Source organism: Scomber japonicus, chromosome 10 (assembly GCF_027409825.1).
Source record: "Scomber japonicus isolate fScoJap1 chromosome 10, fScoJap1.pri, whole genome shotgun sequence".
Classification (NCBI taxonomy): domain Eukaryota; kingdom Metazoa; phylum Chordata; class Actinopteri; order Scombriformes; family Scombridae; genus Scomber; species Scomber japonicus.
This window is the reverse complement of record NC_070587.1, coordinates 14354227-14374632: the sequence shown is the minus strand read 5'-3', so window position 1 is coordinate 14374632 and position 20406 is coordinate 14354227. Positions and strand designations below refer to the sequence as shown.

The 20406-nt window shown below is 38.5% G+C and overlaps 1 protein-coding gene across 1 annotated transcript; it reads right to left on the bottom strand.

The window, feature by feature from the left end:
- Positions 1-12729: 12729 nt before the first annotated feature.
- LOC128366830 (uncharacterized) lies at positions 12730-20190 on the bottom strand. The gene is made up of 9 exons (XM_053327597.1): positions 20131-20190; positions 19997-20020; positions 19834-19898; positions 15353-15396; positions 14928-15197; positions 14109-14250; positions 13612-13713; positions 12908-12973; positions 12730-12793 (listed from the first exon to the last, which is right to left on the bottom strand). Exons 1-9 carry the CDS (start codon positions 20188-20190, stop codon positions 12730-12732), a joined length of 837 nt encoding a protein of 278 aa, XP_053183572.1.
- Between the last annotated feature and the right edge of the window lie 216 nt (positions 20191-20406).

The following is a 20406-nucleotide window of genomic DNA, read 5'->3' as shown; positions in this document are numbered from 1 at the left end:
TCCCTGCTCTCTGCTACACACAACAGATCAATTTGAAAACGATGACTCTGTCCAAACTCGACAGGACATCTGTCAGTCTTCTCTGCCACGAAAGACGCTTTTGACAGCCGTCTCTGCACAAGCAGACGAGTGATGACACTTCACGGGAAGCCAGATCCAAGAAGACATGACGCACACAAGCAATTAATGATGTAAACATCCTGTCAAAGCTTCAATACTCTGACAGAGGAGTAAATAAATTAATTGCCAAACTCATCAATCACTGCTCGTGCTCAAACCAATCAGCATGAGATAGCTTTCTTGAAAGCTCACTTTAACAACCCACATCCTTCAGTTTTACGACAGATGTGTCCTCGTCCCAGCTTCCGTCTCTCAAACACACTCACCAGGAATAGGAGCGCCAATCAGGTATGTGAAAGTAGCCGTTTACAGGCCGCCTAGATGTCCCGACCATATAATCTTCTGTGGAGCGCACACACCCTCACTGGCGCACTCTACTTGCGCTGATTCAATTTCGATGGGAACGTAAACGGCAGCAGCTGGCTGGGTTACACCATCCTTAAATAGCAGTTGGCTTCTCATTCCAGGGCTCGGCTTTTGGGCACAAAAGTCAGAGGAGTAAAGGGACCTCTGTCTAAAACAAACCTCCAACACAAATAACATTAAAAAACTGGTGAATACCTGATTCAGTACCAGTACATCCCAAGTCAGGTAGACTGTGCTGGAGAATACTTACAGGCCTGCTCAAGAACGGTATCAATGATCGATTTGTAGATCAGCTGTTTGGAGAGCAGACCTGCAGTCTCTCTCCGCTTGGTCCTAGCCGCACTGTTTCCGCACCCCTCTCCAAAGAAAGGATGGACGAGGGTGTCTGTTCCCAATCCGGGTCGGGTGAGCGTCATCACTGAGCTTGCCCCAGAAAAGCATCGTTCACCACAGGGACTGGTGGCCCACTTTTACAAGGAGCCCAAAAATGCTCCTCGCCTTTGCTAAACTTTTCTTCTTGAGTGTGCCTCCACCTGTATTAGGACTGCACGGCAGGAGGGGAGGGTTACTTACCTCTATACATCATTATACTGAGGGTAACTGATCATATGGTACACAACAATGCTCACTTTTCATTCAGCATCTCCAGCTTGAAGCCAGGTTTTTCACCTCTGTTCCCTGCCAGCGGCTGCTCTCTGAAAGAGGGTGGGGGTGGAGGAGAGACATTTAGCTGAGAGCTACGGAGGAATCTCATATCAGTCTCATCTGTGGCCTAACCAAATCAATCAGGCTCAGCTGACAGCTTACCCATCGTGGTTGCCTCATAATGGCCCATTAAAGAAGGGGGGGACTTCCAATAGGAAGTGGAAGAGCAACAACACAAGCCATGAGGAAGCATTTTTTCAGAAGAGCAAATTAGGTAGGTACTATTAAGCCTAGGGCAGAAAAAACGAGAAGAAATACACATTACTGTATGAGAGGAGATGCAGGTTCAAGAAGAAGACCTGAGCCAATTTGACCAGTTACACATGCTTTGATGCAGATTCCCATTAGAACAAACACTATTAAATAAGATGTTGGCAATTATAATCATCAAAAATTATGAACACATGCACACTTCTAATGCATGTTGCAAACACACTCTTTTACAGAGAGAGCTTCAATCAGATGGCTTTTTAAACAGGAAGTGTGTCTGATCATCCTTTAATTGACAATTGACCTGTAATCACAATTAATTGCTGTATGTCGCCTATGGCAACTAATATCAAAAAGTGTCCTTGAAAATCAATCATTCTCCTTGGCAAAAAAAACAAACAAAACACTGTGCTGGCCTGCCATGGCCCAACTTACACTTTAATATCAGACTGAAGCAATAGCGGTCTTCGCCGTGTAGATGAACGGGTGAGTGTATCACGCCTTCCATCTTTTCAATCCATGTCCTAATTAGATGTAAACGGAGCACTGATTTGTACACTTGCTATTACTTTACAAGCGTGCGTCCTAGGGCGAAATATAAATTACCTGACAGGTCGGCTCGGTCTATCGCGTGAAAAGCATCAAATCCAACAGCTGTATGTCCCGGGAGCAACAGAGAGGAGCCGAGTGAAGGCACCCAGCATCGACCTGCCTCCCTCTCTCAGTATCTCTCTTTCTCTCTGCCAGCGGACTCAAGATGCTGAGTGAATGGGAGACCGGAGTCAAGTCAGCCCCAGTATACACAGCGACTTCCGGCCATACCTTTCAATGTTACAGAAGTGCATTTTGTTACGTTCAGTGCAGAATAATAACAAAATTCAAGATATTGGTATTGCTTACATTTTTGCCAAATTGTGGTTTTCTTTTTGTAATATACAGACATTGTAGATAGGCCCTGAAGCGGATATCCGTTTAACCTTTGTCAATTTTAATTTGCTAATTTGGCGATGGGTGGTTTCATCTTTTTTCTTTTTTTTTTTGCAATCCTGCGCTTCAAACATGCAACTCACGATGCTTTAATGAACGGATCAGTCTAATTGTGCAAGCAGCATGGAGACAAGATAGTCCTGCAGAGGAACGCGTTTCACATGCCTATAAATGTGTTGTTTTTTAACACAATATGACCCGCAGTAGTGGAAAAAAACTGCATACGGACCTTCAGGATGCATCACACTAACAGAGTCATCAACACACACCATCTACATCCCGGTGATCACACGCATCCTTTGTTGTGCATGGACGCCTGAGCAGAGCATCAGTGGAAAATGGAGTTTCAGGTGGTGAACCGGCAGCATGGGGAACTGGAGCTCATCAACACACACAGTGATACTCTCGGGTCTGCAGGGAAACAGTATATTTACACGCAGCAACGCGGTATAAACGCGCAGTTTCATCCGCGATATCGGTTTGATTTGTATCGGCCAAGTTGGAGCGCAACTTATTGTCTGCATTGAAATCTTCCCTCCGGTCTACATCAATGTGGCTCATGTGCTTCCCCATACGCACTCCCTTTACCTCTCTTCAGACTCACCTTCCTCCGCCTCCTCCTTTGAAATAGTTACAGGCGTTTTAAAAATAGCAACCTGGTCATTTCCCCACCTCACACACACTTTCCCCCTCTTCCAGTGCCCCGGTCCAAACATTTTACGCACTTACCGGAAACCATCCTGAGCTAAGCATCTTGGTACCGGTAGTTCTCGGTGGGAGCTGCAGCTCCTATGTGGGCGCCGCAAACACTGCTCTTCAGCGTGTTGTGAAAACTTCAGTACCCACCAGGCATTGCAGTGCATTGATCTGGGGTGGGAAAGGGGGGTGGAGAAGCGTACCGTTATCCAGCTTCCCACAGTGATAATGAAGCAGAGGTATCCACTTTTCCCGCAGCCTACAATACAACCATTATGGTGAGGTAGGCAGCTGCTCGGGGCCCCTAATTGTAAAGACCCCAAACTGGTACAGATTTATATTGATGCTTAGATCTGGAAAATATTGAATTATGTAACTACACTTACTCACTGCACCAAGACATGACTTACAAAAAGCCCCCCACAGCACTTAAACATATGCAACCGTATACTACTTAGTTACCATGTATTCCTATTTTATTTCATAGGGACACATTGCACTACTGCTTTCTGGCAGATACGTTTTACAGATTCAGATTTTATTCATAAAATATAACAATGAAAATATGATACATTTATTAAACTGTCCAGCAATAAGAAGAATTAAAAGCTCCACCTTGGACAGACATTTGAAAAATGAAAAAAGAAAGAATGTAGGCTTACTTTACTTATTATTTAATATGAATAGTTAATAGTTTTACATCAGGGGAAAAAAATGTTTTGAGTACTTCTTCTGCCACTTCCAATACCAACTTTTCCAGTTAGAGAAATCACTAATCCACCCCTGATCATTTTATGAAAAGGATAGACTACAACAACAATATAACCCCTTTTTCATCTTCACACCTTAAGTTATGACGCTGTATGAATGGGGTCAACTTTAAAGATACACTCGACTGAAATAGCACATGATATAAAGTAAGCTATGTGTATGGATGTAAAAGTCTGTATCCAACAACACTACAGATCCATGTTGTTGTGTGGTCCTCTTTAATTTGCTTCTACACTATTTTATAAATGTCTTAAGTGGAGTGTTCATAACTTTCATGCCATCAGTTTGGTGGAGTAATTCATATCTAATCTTAGAACAAAACTGATCAATCGCAAATATGCATTGCAACACTTCAAAAAATATACTATAAGACTTGTATCTTGTATGTATAATTCAGGGTTTATATTTTTCAAATGTATCACCAAATATTTTCACACCAAAGCCCCCAAACAGACACAACACCAAAGTGAAATATGCAGCTACAGTACATACAGATATCAGGGGGGGGGGGGGGGGGGGCATAGATTACATGAGCGGAATTTTTATATCAAAAATAATTTACTCTATAAATGGATAATACTTGTATGTAAAAGACTGAACTATAGGGTCGCTAAGTTGTCAGTGCAGAAAAAATGTACTGTCAAGAGATTACACTTTTTTGAGGTTGAAAGGCTAACTGTGGGGCTCACATTATCAATAACAAAAAAAGACAAAAAACAAATACTAGAGTGTGAGAGCGCTGATGTAGTTTGTGTTTGTGGTACACAGAGGCCATCTAATGGTCAACTGCAGTGATAGCATGCTTCTAAACTCCATTCTGAGAGTCAACAACTATGACTTGGGTTTTCCTTTATCAAAAAACACCTCTGTGCAATTTGGTGGTTACTTTTAAGACTGTATCATAAACACACACTTTGAATTTATTAGATCAATAAATGCATGGTTTGAAGCTTTTGTAATGACATGTTATTTTTTTATGTTTATTTGATGTTTCTATCATACATTCATGAGTAATGTTTGATGAACAAGTGAAATGCTCTTCACCTACATATTTCTTTTAATGTGTAACAAGTCACATTATCAGAGTTTAGTTAAGGGCATAACAGAGGCATTGTGGGTCAGAGCAAACATGGATAATGAGGAAAGAAATTCTGCAAAATAAACTTTATTCTGCACATGGTCCAAGAGGAGCACACAGTCATTGTTTTTTATTTGTTTATATGGACAATTTGACATGTTTTCAGTCATTTTATTTGATTTAATCACAGTCATGTTGTGTTTCCTGATTACTGAGACTTTAACATGACTGAGAGATTTATATTTTAAACCTTTTATACCTTTCATTTATGTATCTGCTGACAAATGAGACAGATAAAATAAATATTCAATGTTATGTAATTACAGGAGGGGTAAAGCAGGAAACAATAAACTCTTGTATTTCTTTCATTGGAGGTATTTGATTTAGTTGAGGAAGCTAAACTAAACATTAGCAGCCAATGCTTCCTGGTTCAATAGGTTGTCTTTTATCTGCAATCCATAGTTGCTTATGTATTAGATAAGACACAGTATCAAATAAGGTGTTGCCACTTGTGATACAATTTGGATGGTACTTGTTAGCTCTTTTATAACTTGTTGTTTTTTTATAGCTAGGTTGTTTTTTTCTAAATTTACAATGCATGCAACATAAAAGATTTGAGATACTGTAAATAAAACAAGTTATGTGTCTTGGGGAAAAGCCCTCGAACCTTTAAACGGAAACAGTTTTAGAAATGCCCCACACTTTATAAGCTATAAGTGTTATACAGTATAGTAGATTATTAACTGTCACAGCTGATCACAAATGTTAAAATCATGAGCAAAACATATAACTAAAGCACTGGGTTACTGCTCACCAACTGTGATCCAGGAATGTTGACTTTTTTAATGCATTCAATTAAAAAACAAAACACATATTTATACTTTGCAAACGAAGATCGATGTGTCTGCTAAAATAAACTTTACATATGCATACAGTATAATGAATCTGCATTGGGCTGGGTGGGACTCTCTGGCACTCTGGTATCGTATTTGCAGGAGAGGTACTACTTTGTGTCGATCCATAATAATTACACATTTCAGCATACAAAAAATACACTTAGAGTTCCTCATAGGTCCGGTTTTATGCATTTTCTGTTCCTCTACATGCTTTCACAAACTCAGATTATGAAAATCAACAAAATATTTTATGCAGATTATACACAGATTTATATAACAATATAAGTGTCAATGATGTGATACAAAGACAAAACAGAAATAATTGTTTTTGGATCTTAGAAAGAATCATTGAAGTCAGTGCTAAGCTTCAATGGCATAAAAGATCAAGCCAAGCCAGAAATCTTGGTGTAAAAATGGATTCTGACCAAAATTTAAAATATCCACATTATGACACTTACAAAATCAGCTTACTATCACCTTGAGAATTTACAAAGAATTAAAGGACTATTGTCTCTGCAGAATTTAAAAAACCTTCTTTACCAAAGACTACTAATAACTACTGTCTTTACAGGTCTCACTCTCTCTTAAAGAGTTGATTAGACAACTGTGGCTGAAACAGAAGGCTGCTGCTGGAGTCCTTAAAGTGGATCACACACTTCAGCTCTCACATCTACACAATGACTTCCTGTGTATCAAATAATTAATTTTAAAATACACAAAACTGGATGGTTTAAGGCCAAAATCCTCTCTGATCTGCTTCTATGAACCGATCATACCTCACATACCTCTGTCATACATGGAGAAGTAGTATTCAGTTTCCATGTAACTATAAACAACCCATAAACTGATAAATGAAGCACTTTCACCCTGCACTGATGACGAGAGCAGGTAGGAAACCTTTTCATGGCACTATCTCAGAGGTGTGGTGGTAAAATTTTAATATCTATTATTGGATTGTTGTGATAATTCCTTCAGTATAAAGGCTTATTATCCTCCTCTCAAAGAGAGCTTTTGCAGTTTGTCCTACAGTATACTTTGTTAGTCATTCTTCTCAGGCAAGGCTGTCAAACAGCAAGGTACCTCCCAGTGTTGCACAGTATGGATTGTTCCTGCATGGATTTGGATGTTGACACAAACAGGACAGGCAGCTGTCTCAGCCCACATAACATGATCTTGTAGCCTGGTGGTGAAGAATCATTGCAATGTACAGTGGAGGGTAAAACACACACTTGCTCTGCTATAAGGGTCAGTTTATGTTTTTGACTGTAGGATCTGCTTGTCTTTACATGATACTACACAGAAAAATAGTCCTCCTACTATCATCAGCAACAGTTGTGTGAATGTGTGTGTGTGTGTGTGTGTGTGTGTGTGTGTGTGTGTGTGTGTGTGTGTGTGTGTGTGTGTGTGTGTGTGTGTGTGTGTGTGTGTGTGTGTGTGTGTGTGTGTATGTGTATGTGTGTTGTTGAGACACTGGGCTATTGCTGCACTGCACATTCTTGGGGAACAGCTGTGGAATATTTGACCACTGAATGTATGAGGATTGTTTCAATCCCAGACTTTGCTCACATTTTCATTTTCATTTGCTGAGCTGCTGATGAATGGGCGCTCATGAAGATTATTAACATTTTTAATTATTTTATTATAACACTTATAAAAAACTGAGGCAAGGAACCATGAAGAGAAAGAAAAGTGCATCTTAGTTTCATTATTTATGAATTTTAAAAGTATTAAATACAAGCATTATTTCCTTCATTTATTTCAGAGCTCTTTCACTAATTTCACTCAGCTAAAAAATATATATGATACAGAGAGTTATTTTAAGAGCAGGAATGCATTGTTACCAATCATGATCAATGCCAGTTGGCTGTGACCCAAAAAATAGCTTTTGAGTAAAGCAGAGCAGTGTACTTAAAGCATTTAAGGAATGTTTACTGAGAGTGTTGGATGAATGTTATGTGACTATTTAAAGCTAAATATACCACAGGGGTTAGCACTGGTGCAGTATATAAGTCAATTAGGTTATACAGTGATATTCAACACATTTACTCAATATGCATAATTGAGATTATGCACTCCAAAAAACACTAGTATTACTCGACCACAATCCACCGGAATTTTGGGGAACAAATGTTAATTAGACCATGGTCATTTTCTCTCAATGAAAAATATACATACAGGCATGAAATATCTAAATCATCACCAGATGTGGCTGATCCTACACTTGCATATTTTCAGACAATTCCAGATTAGCATCTGTCCTTTTCACTGGAGTTCACTGAAAAACACATCTCTCCAGTTTCACATGCATGAACTCCCAACCATAATGTATACAAATGTATCAGTTACATAACAGATATTTGGAGCCCTGCCAGGTAAAACCTTAAGTGTTAATATTAGCAAGCACCTGTTACCAAACTATATACAGAGAGTACATCTTTCGGTACATATTGTACCTGTAGTGGAAACCTTGCCCTACATATTCCAAACATCTTCACTAAAATATCTAATTTTTATTAAAGGTTGAATCATGACTTTTGACTATTTTAACTATCATGTACAGTGCCTCCAGAAAGTATTCACCCCACTTCACTTCCCCAAGTCAAACGAATTGTCTGTAGACCTCCGAGACAGGATTATATCAAGGCACAGATCTGGGGAAGGGTATGGGACAAGTCTGTGAATGCCCTTGAGTGGCCCAGCCAGAGCCCAGACTTGAACACGATTGAATATCTCTGGAAATACCTGAAAATAGCCGTGCAGTGACGCTCCCCATCTACCCTGACAGAGCTTGAGAGGATCTGCAGAGAAGAATGGGAGTAAATACTATAGCTTGTAGCTTCATATCCAAGAAAACGTGAGGCTGTAATTGCTTCCAATGGTGCCTCACCAAAGTGCTGAGTAAAGGGTGTGAATACCTATGTACATGCAATATTTTAGTTTTTTGTTTTTAATACATTTGAACAACATTTCTAAAAAACCCTTTTTTTCGCTTTTTCATTATGGGGTATTGTGTGTAGATTGATGAGAAAAAAAGGATTTGGAATAAGGCTGTAACATAACAAAATGTGGGGAAAGTGAAGGAGTGTGAATACTTTCCAGATGCACTGTAAATATATCATATCATATATATATTCATATGATAAAATTAAGGTAGCAGACAGATATAATTTCCATTTGTATAATAAAAATATAATTTTGCCTAAACCTATAAAGTACAGATTTAAAACTCAGCTGATTATGATATTGTGTTATATTATTTTTGTGAAAATGACAGAAAGAATGAGCCACACTACAAAGCCAACATTTTGATCGATAGATAGATGTGGGTGTTTGACGAAAACCTGTTCTTCGACTTTTAAGCAACTTTTGTGACTCTTTTTTAAACTTATAGAAGAGAGAATTTTAGATTTAAACCTTTAAGAATGAATGAAAGACATACAAATGTTCTCAAATATTTCCAATTCCTGGGTCATATACTGTATGCATAATGGTATAGTATCATTTTAATATCACTTTATTCTATTGGGGCCATTCATTGAAAAAACACTAAAACAGCCAAAATAAACAAGTTTTCATAAAGTGTTGCAACATTTGTTCACAGAGTGTCATGTAATCCTTTCATGAAAGTATGACAACCACAACAGGACATACAAGGCATTTACATGACAACAGCAATATTATGGTGTATGCAACCAGAACTGGGTTTACCTTTCAGATTTTTAATGTTTCCTTTTACAACACTCAGTCCCTATATATGAATTATACAGTCACGTAATGTAGATTTAAAGCAGCTAAAGGAGCCAAACAACACAATGCCAGACACAACACAACATCCAGCCACAGTAATGTTCTGAGAGACTAATGGGGTGACAGAGTTCACCAGACAATGGCAGAGAGGTGGATTTACTGTGAAGAAAAGGTGATTTGTTTGAGGGAAGTAAAACTTCCTGTTTTGAAGCTTAAAGTTGGCTGAAGTGAAATAATTTCAGTCAGTCATAAGTCTTGAGACACCGTCTGTGCGGTAGGCCTTTACCATTTAACCTGCAACTCAGGTAAAATTAGCAGGTTAGAAACTAATTTAAAGCAACCATATCGGTGCATCTGTCATTTATATATAGAATACTTTTTTCCTACCACTTTCCCACACAATTGTGTCCTTTTTCACAGCAGACGTTTTGCTCATCATAGAAGGGAGAGAACAGGTGTAACTAATGACACAAATGACGGCTCTGTTCTATCTAAGTGTTCCCAGTGAGCCATTAATTCATTACACCTGTGCTTTACCTGCAATAGCGAGTATAACTGCCTGCTGTGAAAAGGGCCTACTCCTAAAATCTATTTGAATTACAAAGGTGTTTAAGTTTGTACATGTACAGTATATGTGTATAATTTTGCCATCTGGATTTCCTGTTATGTCATTTAATATTTTGGTTGATACACACAACATCTGTTGGACCTCTCACCCATTGCTCTCTCTGAAGTCTCCTCCATTTTCTTCCCTTTTTCCTTATCCAAATGGATGGTCTAGAGATTAAGGACATTTGTACATTTAAAATTTGATTTGACTTGACTTGATATGTATTGAAGATATGATTCTGATTATCTGTAGCAAAACTGTATGTTGCAATTTCACAGTAAAATAAAAAATAATTATTAGCATATTATATTTGACTATAGTAAACTGCTGTGAAAATGATTCATTTGGATTATTCTAAGTATGATTTTATGTATCCTTAATTTAGTTTTTCTTTTCCTTTTTTTCAATTCACCTATTAGGGTGATGGTTTGACAGAGAAATCATTAAAGTCAGTTTGCTGGTCAAATCTGCAATTCTGAAACAAAGATACAGGCAGAATTTTGCCTACATGAGATTTACTTTGTTCATATCAGTCAAATGTTTGACCAAACTTTTTACTAGTACTGTATCAATATGTCATAATATCTCAGTTTTCTGATGCATTCAATTAAACACAAAGATTCATTTCAAGGCTTTGCTGGAAAATGGTAAACTTGTGACAATCAGTATGTTGGCAATATTGAACTGATTGGCTAAAGTCTCTTCTGTTCCAGCACCATGGACAGAGTTCTGCCATTGAGGCTGCCTGTGGTTTCTCAAAATTCAGCTGACAGTTATTTCCTTATTACTTCACATTAGTTAATCATAATTAAGCATTCCCATGTGTTTCCAGCAACCTTTACCTCTTTACATGTTTTACAGCATTGTCAATACTGTTGTCAATACTGTGTGTTGGTGCCACCTGGCAACTGGTTTGTTTAAAAGCTTTGCGTTAAAGTTCATTCAACATATCATCAGCCCCCAATGACCACATATTGTTTCCGCTGATTGACTTGAGACTGGCCCGACACTTCCTGCCATTTCTCCTCCCAATTCTTTGGGCCGGTGGGAATGTTGGAGCTATATCCTGTTTTGCCGCATGATCATTAAAACCCAGAGAGCTTCATATTAGCAGAACAGATTGTAGAGACAAGAATCAATGGTTAGGTTGGGTTACATTGTGTGTATTTTGTGAATGTATATTTTGATGTCATTCACCTTTACAGATCCCCCCAAACTGTTTAAAATAGTAAATATAATAATACAAATATAAGGAAAGTAAAGGCAAGACAAAAGGGCGATGATGAGAAAAGTGATGTGTCAAATCTTGAGCATTACTCCTGTAACTGTGCCTGTTTTAAGTTATTGCAGGTATATAATTCCCAGAAGATGGCTTTACCAAATCACAGGAATGTTTACATAAAACAAAAGTAAAACACTGAAACATAATAATTCTCTGAGTTTGCATGTATTTCATTCTGAATTCACTCACAAAGTTGCGATGTCAAAGCTGATTGAAGCAGACTGGAGACTCTTCTGGATGCAAAGCAGAGTGCTCAATATTACTGCACTCAGGCCTGTTTGGAAAAGATGGCTGCAGGTGCTCTCCCCCCCAAAAAGTTGAAGGAGTTAAGAGTCTTATTGTTCATCTGTGTTGTTTGATCAGACCAAATTACTTCAGCTTCAGCTGTGTGTCTGCTTGCATATTCATGCGTGTGTGGACGGTATGTACAGTACAAGCAATCAGAAAGGAACACGGAGTGACAAGACCACACCATACCTCTCTCTAACCCCCCTGAGCAAAGTTACAAAACACTGCATTCTTTCCACAGATCCTTATGATAACACAGGCTGTGCTTTTGAATAGCAGGTAATCTTATTATTTTAAAAATCAAACGTTTTAAAAGAGTGACACAAGCAAATATTGTCATGATTAAATATTATAATTTATTAATTTTAAACAGTTGCACACAATAATATTCAGTACAGAGGTTGTTGTAATTCTAAATGGTCAGTCTTAATAAGATGTCTAACTAATCTTCAGTATTCTACAAACATAAAACTTTTTCAACATGTCTCCTAGATCACCAGTGACAAAATAATTTAACTGAAACTCATTTCACACAATAATAAGTTAAAAACATGTTAAGAATGTCAGAAATTCCTCTACATGTATGTTCAGTACACACGTCTCTCTCCCTCTTACATTCTTCTCTATCAGTGCTGGTCTGATCTCTCAGTGACAGACAGTCCAACTCTTTAATGACAGGGGGCAAAAATGACCACAGGCACAGCATTCTCTGACCCTGATAGTAGCCCCCCTCGAAGTTGATCCTCCACATCTGCTTTCCATGATGTGTCTGCAGACCTCTGTCATGTTTTCCACCCTCTATATTCTTGGGTTACAAACAGACATCTTTGTGCTGCTTTGGCCTTCTTGTATCAGACACACCTTTTGGCAGCCCTTTGTTTCCCTCCTTTCTATCAAAGGAGCCTCATTTGTTCAGATGCTCGTTGCTCTCTTTCTTCCTCTCTCTCTCTTGCTGCCTCAACAGCCACATTGTTTAGCGAGCGAATTCTCTTTGAGCCTCAGAAGACTCATCTCTGTTGAACCTGCTGGCCACAGCTCTGAGGAGAAAAGCAAATAATTTAAAAATATGATCAAATTGTAAGTGAAATCATCAAAATCCATGTTTTTCTTGGGCAGTAGCGTTCTATGTAATCATGTTAATCAAAGCTCACCTCAGGATGCTGAGTAGTTCAAGTTGACGTCTCTTCAAAGACTTCTCTGGGGAAGTGGTTTCAAGGCTGCACACAATGAAACAGCATAATTAACAAAAAATTATCACTGCCTTTGAAATGATCTGTCATAGACTACTTGAAATGTTTTACTGATATTGCTGTAGTTAAAGAACAACCCACTTAAATTTCACTTTCAGCAACCTATAACATCTTATCATTTCAAGCTCAGTAAATGTTTTATGGTACAAATTTGCTCGCACCCAGCATGCCTAATCTTATATGTCACCCAGTGTCTCTGCTGTGCTGACAGTGTTTGTTTGCCATTCCCAGGAAATGTGAATTGTTCACTTAGCCTTGCCTCCAATCTCCTACACACCTCACTCCTTGGCCCCTCACAGCCAATCAAAAAACATGCTGCATGAACTTTGTGCACCAGTCTGAGATTATTCTACTCCCTTAAGCCTCAGATGTATTGATTTCATGATCACACCCTTAAGGACAAGTCAAACAAAGCAGTAACAACACATTAGGCTAATAATAGCACTGAAGTGAAATGAGACGTTCCCTTGCACTTCATCACTCCTTGTCCTCTACAAAAGGAAAATAATGGCTGCCTTTGCAAACATAACTCTTAAAAACCCATGCTGGTACACAAATGTGGGCTCAATGTGGGTTTTGTGTGGGATTCAGCAGCCCTGACTCACCTGTGATAGCAGAAATTGGTACATGTGCGATCATCAGGGTTGGCACAGGTGCAGCGACCAGCAGACCTTCGGAGTCGACCGAGACCATAAACTGTTGTCTTACTGCAGAGAGAGAGAGAGAGAGAGAGTTAGTGCCACACTCCTTATATAAACACTTTGCAGACTTTGCTCTTTGATATGTTATGCAGCACTGCCCATGTGTTTATACAGTAATAATAAGAAAATGCATCATCACTATGATGCATCACTATGATTCATTGACGTATAGCATGTGATAAGTTATGCAGCACTGCCCATGTGTTTATACAGTAATAATAAGAAAATGCATTATCACTATGATGCATCACTATGATTCATTGACGTATAGCATGTGATTACATACATTCTGACCTAGATGCTTATCCAAAGAAGAGTTACTGCATTTTTGTGTACAAGTGTACAAGTGAGTATGCTGCAGGTGTGGGTGTGTTTAATGCAGTGTGTTTCTCCATGCTCACCTGGGTGTATTGATCCAGACGATATCCAGGTGGCAGAAGTAGTGGCACTCAGAGTCCAGAGGGCTGCTGCAGGCGCAACGTTTGGTCCTCACTTTTTGTGCTGTCTGCTTGTCCTGGGGCTCCATCACTGGAAGACCCAAACCTACCAGAGAAGGAGAACCTCTCAGTGATCCAAAGTTCACAGCATCAACTCTAGCAAAGCCAAACCAACTGATTCCCTGTACTGTTTTTCACGTTATGGATATGTTACATTTATAGTATAGTATAGTTTATATGTATAGTATCTGAAAGTTTGAACACAAACAGCTATTCTTTACAGACTCATCACTCTTATGTGTTAACTCTTGATATTTTGCAGTGAGCACACAGGATGGAAATGCTAAGGTGAAGGAAGGCTCACACATGGTTTTAGATAAAAGCCTGCATGATATGGGAGAAGCACAGCCATACTCACACACAACTTACACTTGAGATTTTAAAAACTCTAGCTCATGTAACAATAGGAGATTAAATGAGCAGCTGTTTTGTAATAAACGTATTAAGTTTTCTGTGCTTCTGGGGCTTGTCAAAACGTGTGTGCACTGACATACAGTGATGGCTGTTATTGCTTTCTGCAGGTCAATTCAAATAAAGCACATGAGTCAAAGTCTACAGTGCTGTTTAACAAAAACACAGATGTGTAGCAATAAGTTTTGCTTCTCTAGGATTACTGAGAAAGTTCTTGTTGTGGATGAAAGGATGATGAATTTACACGTTAAAGCATGCACATCCCTCTAAAACAAGAATTAACAAAAAAGTAGAAGTAAAAAGTAGACTCACCATCCTGCAAAGAAGCCCAAAGAGCGATGAGAAGAAGAATGCTGGTGTGAGAAGCCATAGTTAATAACAGATGGATGGAGTTCTGCAGAGAGATCCTTACAGTTTCAGCTGGGTTCTTTAATTCACTGCTGTTCTGTTTCTGTGCAGGTGTCTGAGCTCTGTCCCTTCTTATACCACTGCTCTCCTCTTCCTCCCATGATGTCATGGTAGAAGCTCCACCCACAGCTGCCTGCCATGGAACCACAGTGTACGACCGCAGGGTGTTCGGGCCTGTGACACATTCCAGGAATCACTGTCACCTGTAAGTTTGCATTTATTTGAATGTGGAATTGTCTCTTTCCTCTGGCTATACATGAGGGTTGAGGGGGAGGAGGAGAGACATAGGAGACAAGAAGTCTAAATAGGGGAGAGGAGAGAGGACTTACTCATGTGGCAGCACAGGGAGATGGAGGTAGATCCAGTGGGAACACTGGGAACACAAGTGGGAGGAGATAAGAGCGGAGATGCTTATGATATTCATTGGGTTTTCCCAAGGCCAGTTTCTCCATTGGAACAGAAATAAAATAAAATAAAGGGTAATAACTGATATGCAAATCACAGAACCAAAAGCTTTGCATTTTCATTATTAAACTAATGTGAAGCTCCTGATTTAAGTACTGACACTATATCACAAGTACAAGTTGTAAATGTATTATAAAACTGTATCAGACACATTTTTTAAATTACTTATGCTGTTTTGAGCCACAATGGATTAACAAACTCCCTATTGTAATAATAATAATAATAATAAATTAGCACAGGACTGTCCTGAGTGATGAAATGATAATCATTTGTGATTCAATTTGATTTATTTGCACATATTGTGTACAAGAGATACAAGTTGACATACACAGAAACAATAAAAATGTTATGGAACTCTCCATTGTATATCTTACTCAAATAAAAAAGGGGGGGAAACCATGGGAACAAAAACATTTTAGTAATAAATTGGCTAAATTATTTTTTGTTTTGTTGTTGTTGTTTTTTTTTTCCCAAGATAGAGACTCATCAAGCTGTTGGCCCAGAAGACATGTAGACTGAGCTTTAGAAATGATAGAATTTTTCATTTTTACATTTGTTTTATATTTCATCATTGCCTGGCCAAATACAAAAGTGCACGTTTTCTTAATATTGATAGATAATTTGTTTCAGTTAATCAGATCACTTATCTTAATGAGTTCTTTATTTAACGCTTGAGTCATTTTGTCAGGGTCTTTATTTGAGTAAAAAACTGTTGTGTAATCAGTAAAGACAATTTGTTTGAAAAATAACACAATATCATTAATATAGATTAGAAACAATAATGTCCTAAGGACTGATCTTTGAAATACACCACAAGTGAAGAATGCATATCATTATAAGAGACAACTGCTTTCGGTCTTTAATATAACTTGAACTTGAAAACCTGAACAATGCAGATTTTTACTTTTTTACTAAGATGGAAAAGTTTATGAAGAAAGATGGGATGACTTGCTGTATTGAAAGCTTTAAAGAAATCTAAGAAGATTCCAGTTGTGCTTTCCTTTCCTTTCTATCTCAAACTTTATAGATTTCATTTGCAACATATTGCCGTATTGATATGCACACAATACAAGTTTGACTTTATTACATTTAATAAATACATTTTTGGTACTTTTTTGACTCCATGACAGATAGTGTAAGAGTCACAAAAGAAATTCCAGTGATACTCTTAACTGAATTGATGCCTCCCTGATGGCTGGTGAAGGCCCACACATACAAAGATAAGCAGGCTGCTCTTCCCTGCCCGCAGGCACTGGTGATTCTGGTTATTTCCCACCCACGTGGTGCCCAGCATGTGGTTCAGTCATGCCATAGTCATGCAAAAAGCCTTCACTTATGTAAATGTAGCAAATGCACGCTCAGATTACCAGCCTGGATTTTATCTTAACCACAGTCATTATGCACAAGCTGACAGGTTTATTGCCAGTTAACCGATAGAGAAATAGACTAATGGATATGAAAATTTGGAGTAGATCAGGTTGTCATTGTTTGTCACTGTAAACTCAGATTATTTTCAATAGTATGTTTGTTGTATTCATGATTCATCACAATAATACACACAACATAATCACAGTGCTGATCACAGGCCTGAGCAAAAGGAGAAAGATTCTTTCTTTCTCCAAGAATAAAATTTAGAAAACAATGAAACCATAAAAACATACACACACATGCATACACACACACACACACACACACACACACACACACACACACACAAAAGTAGAAGGGAAACATTGTTCGTCTACATTACAAAGAACTAACAGAAAACAACTAGTGCTCATTTACACTAAATGTACCCTATTCCTTTGGATTAAGTCATGTAGATCACTGGGTAAGTGATTCTATTGGAGGATGTCATGTGTCCATAAAGCTGTCATTTTTATTTTATTTTACAATGCACATAAGTCCATAAGATGATTTTTGTTGCAGTAGAAACATGTGAGCAGAAACTGGCAGTGTTTGACTAAGGATGTGTCATCACTTTAGAGTTTGCTCAGTTTGTTCAGAAGCTCTAAATATAAGGATGCATTAAAAAAACAAAAAAACAAAACAACAACACATTTTCTATCCATTTGTCACTGTGTTTACTTAAAGGTGCTTATAACCCACTTTCTATGAAACCTGATGCCTGGACATATAAAACACACCAGAAAGCAAACAGAACTTTTCCTCTGAGTGATGGGCATTTCCAACGCTCATAAAAACACAAGTGGACAAATTAACAACAAAAAAGGACAAGGGGAAGGATAGAACAGAGCATAGGACAATCATTTAAATTATTTTAATACTATGTAATACAGTGTACAATACTTTCAGAACACATTCACACAGTGTGATGTTTAAAATTCCATTCAAGAAGCATATTCATAAACACTCTACATCCTTTCTTGCTTGACTCTCGGGGGAAGATATAGCCATAATTCACTCTACCAGGATATTCCAGTATCTAATACATAATCTACCAGACTTCCGGCGGAGGGGGCAGAATATGTTCCACTCACATAATAAGGATGTGTGGAATGTGTTACACAGTGATGGGATTGCCACATAACATCATGATAGCGTAGATTTTACAGCACACATTCTTGCACCGGAGGTTACAAGTTCAGTTCCCTCAGGAGCACAGATGTGCCCCTCTCCACAGGCATCACATCACATTAGGCAGCCCCGTCTCTGAGAAAATGGATAACAATGAAAGATGCAATTCAAAGGCCATGTCTTCTCTCCAGCTACATCCCACTGTTAAGACTCTCAATGTATCTGCTTTTGTCCTAGAAGCAGGTGTTTATTTTTAATTAGCAACATTACCTCCCCAGTTTACTCCTTCTGAAAATAATTTACTAACCCTGCATGGCTCTTTGTGTAACTATTGTCAGCATGTGAAGGGCTTTGGGGGAGGAAGAAGGACCATTCACTGATGTAGAGTTTCCAAAAATACAGATGCCTCCATGTTGCATGTTTTGTAACATTTTCTGTCAAACTTTGAGTCACAGCAACAATCATCTTTTGGCTCATTATCGACACTCTCACTGGCTTTGCCCAAGTGAGCTTGGTGTTATCCATGTCTTGCTGTGACATTTAATGTTGTTGTGCAAAGGGACCAGTAAGAGTGAACTGGAAACATTTCAGTAGTGTGATGGGAGTGATACAGTTGAATATTCATTTATATGTGGATATACAATACCAGAGTACTTTGAACAGCCAAGAAAACTACACTTGGCCAAAGTATACATGGTTAGCATTCAAGATATGAGAGTGTAATCAAAATCAGCCTGCCAAAAGTGATAAAGTTGTGTCTACCAAAACAAATGGGATGGGAGTGGTCAGGAATAGGTTACAGAATGTTGCTAACTCACGAGCAGTAGACCTTTAATGATTATCATAGTTTGGAATTTATGGATGTGTCATTTGATCTCAGGCTGCTTCAGATTTGATAAGATCAAGTTCTTCATAAAAGGCGTGTGACTGCACCCAACTGACCCCAATCAACACTAATGCCAAGTGAGCCAAGGGATGGCAAGTGTCACTGTACGTCAGGTTTAAAAGCACATCACATATCAGTTGCATGGATGAGAAAAATGTTTTCATGGCTAAGGTTTAGTGACAAAGTAATGACATCTAGTGGTATAACTAAAGAAATACAGCTGTGAAAAGAAATACTATTTCAGCTATTTAGGATGCTTTTTCTGTCTGTAAAGTGCAAAGCGTTATGTCCTTGAAAACTGAAAATTGAAGTCATTAGATATCAACCCATATGACAACTTCCAGGGAATTTTAGACAGCAGACTCCCATCATGAAAACTACACATCTTTTGGAAAAATGGTCTATAATTCCTGTAGCAGAGTTCAAATCTATGTGAAGAGATATTAAAGCTGTTCTGGCAACTTGTGGTGCCCCAACACACCATCTATAGTTGCATCTCAGTCCCAGTATTGTTTTCATTGTCTCTCCAAAAAATATGACATTTAATCTCTCTTTGGGAATATTCACAAGCAAATATTGTTTTGGAAATGTTACAGATTATAAAATTAGATTTACCAGAAGATACATTAAAGAAAAGTGGGTAATGGAAGCCAATATGATAATTAAAGACGAGAACCTGCAAGAGACGTACTTGAATAGTCATTAAACCCCTTAATAGGCCAATATAAAAATAATTTGATCGGAAGATGTTATGACGTGGCCACAACAAAAAGGAGACACGCAACGGCAATAGAAAAAAATAAAGTAATTAAAGTATAAGGTATGGACATCAGTGGCATTAGTAATGTAAGAGCTGGGTGATTAGTGCATGAAAGTGTGTATGAGGTTGTTGAGAGATACAGAAAGCAAAATAACTATAACTGAAGCAGCATGCTGCAAACCAAACCATGGACCGTGCCACCGGAGAGAGTCAGAGGGGAGACAGTCTGCAGGGAGGTCAGAGAACACAGCACAGCACACAATAAATGAGACCAAAGAGTCTCAAACAAGCGACAGGACACTAGGCCCAGGTGCCCTGAGTTACTGCAATCAGCCACAGCTCATTCACCTGCAAGTGAGAAAAGAAATAGCCACACCCCAACACATGACCTCACAAGGGCATCAAACAAGTCCAAAACAATTACTTTTTGAGTCACCACAAGTGACCTCTACATTCACCAGACTGTCATCATCATCATGTAGGAGAGGCTGTGTGGAAATTGGTGACCACACCCACATTTTTGGGACTTTCCAAAATGGTATTGGGAAGACATACACACTGAGATTAAATCTATTTAAAACACTGATGTACTGTCAAAACTGTGTTGCTTTATACTGGGAAAAGTACCAGCTGATGTCCCTTGTGGTAGCAAAGTATTTATTTTAAGATCTCTATTGTTAATTGAGGAAGACAATTACTTTTTGCAGGGTACAAAACCAGCCATGCAAAATCAA

Coding starts and splice junctions, on each gene's coding strand:
- LOC128366830 (XM_053327597.1), bottom strand. CDS start 20,190: ATGTGGGTGTGGTCACCAATTTCCACACAGCCTCTCCTACATGATGAT. Junction 20,021..20,130: donor ATGATGATGATGACAGTCTG/GTGAATGTAGAG, acceptor TCTCACTTGCAG/GTGAATGAGCTGTGGCTGAT. Junction 15,397..19,833: donor GTTTGCAGCATGCTGCTTCA/GTTATAGTTATT, acceptor TTGTGTTCCCAG/TGTTCCCACTGGATCTACCT.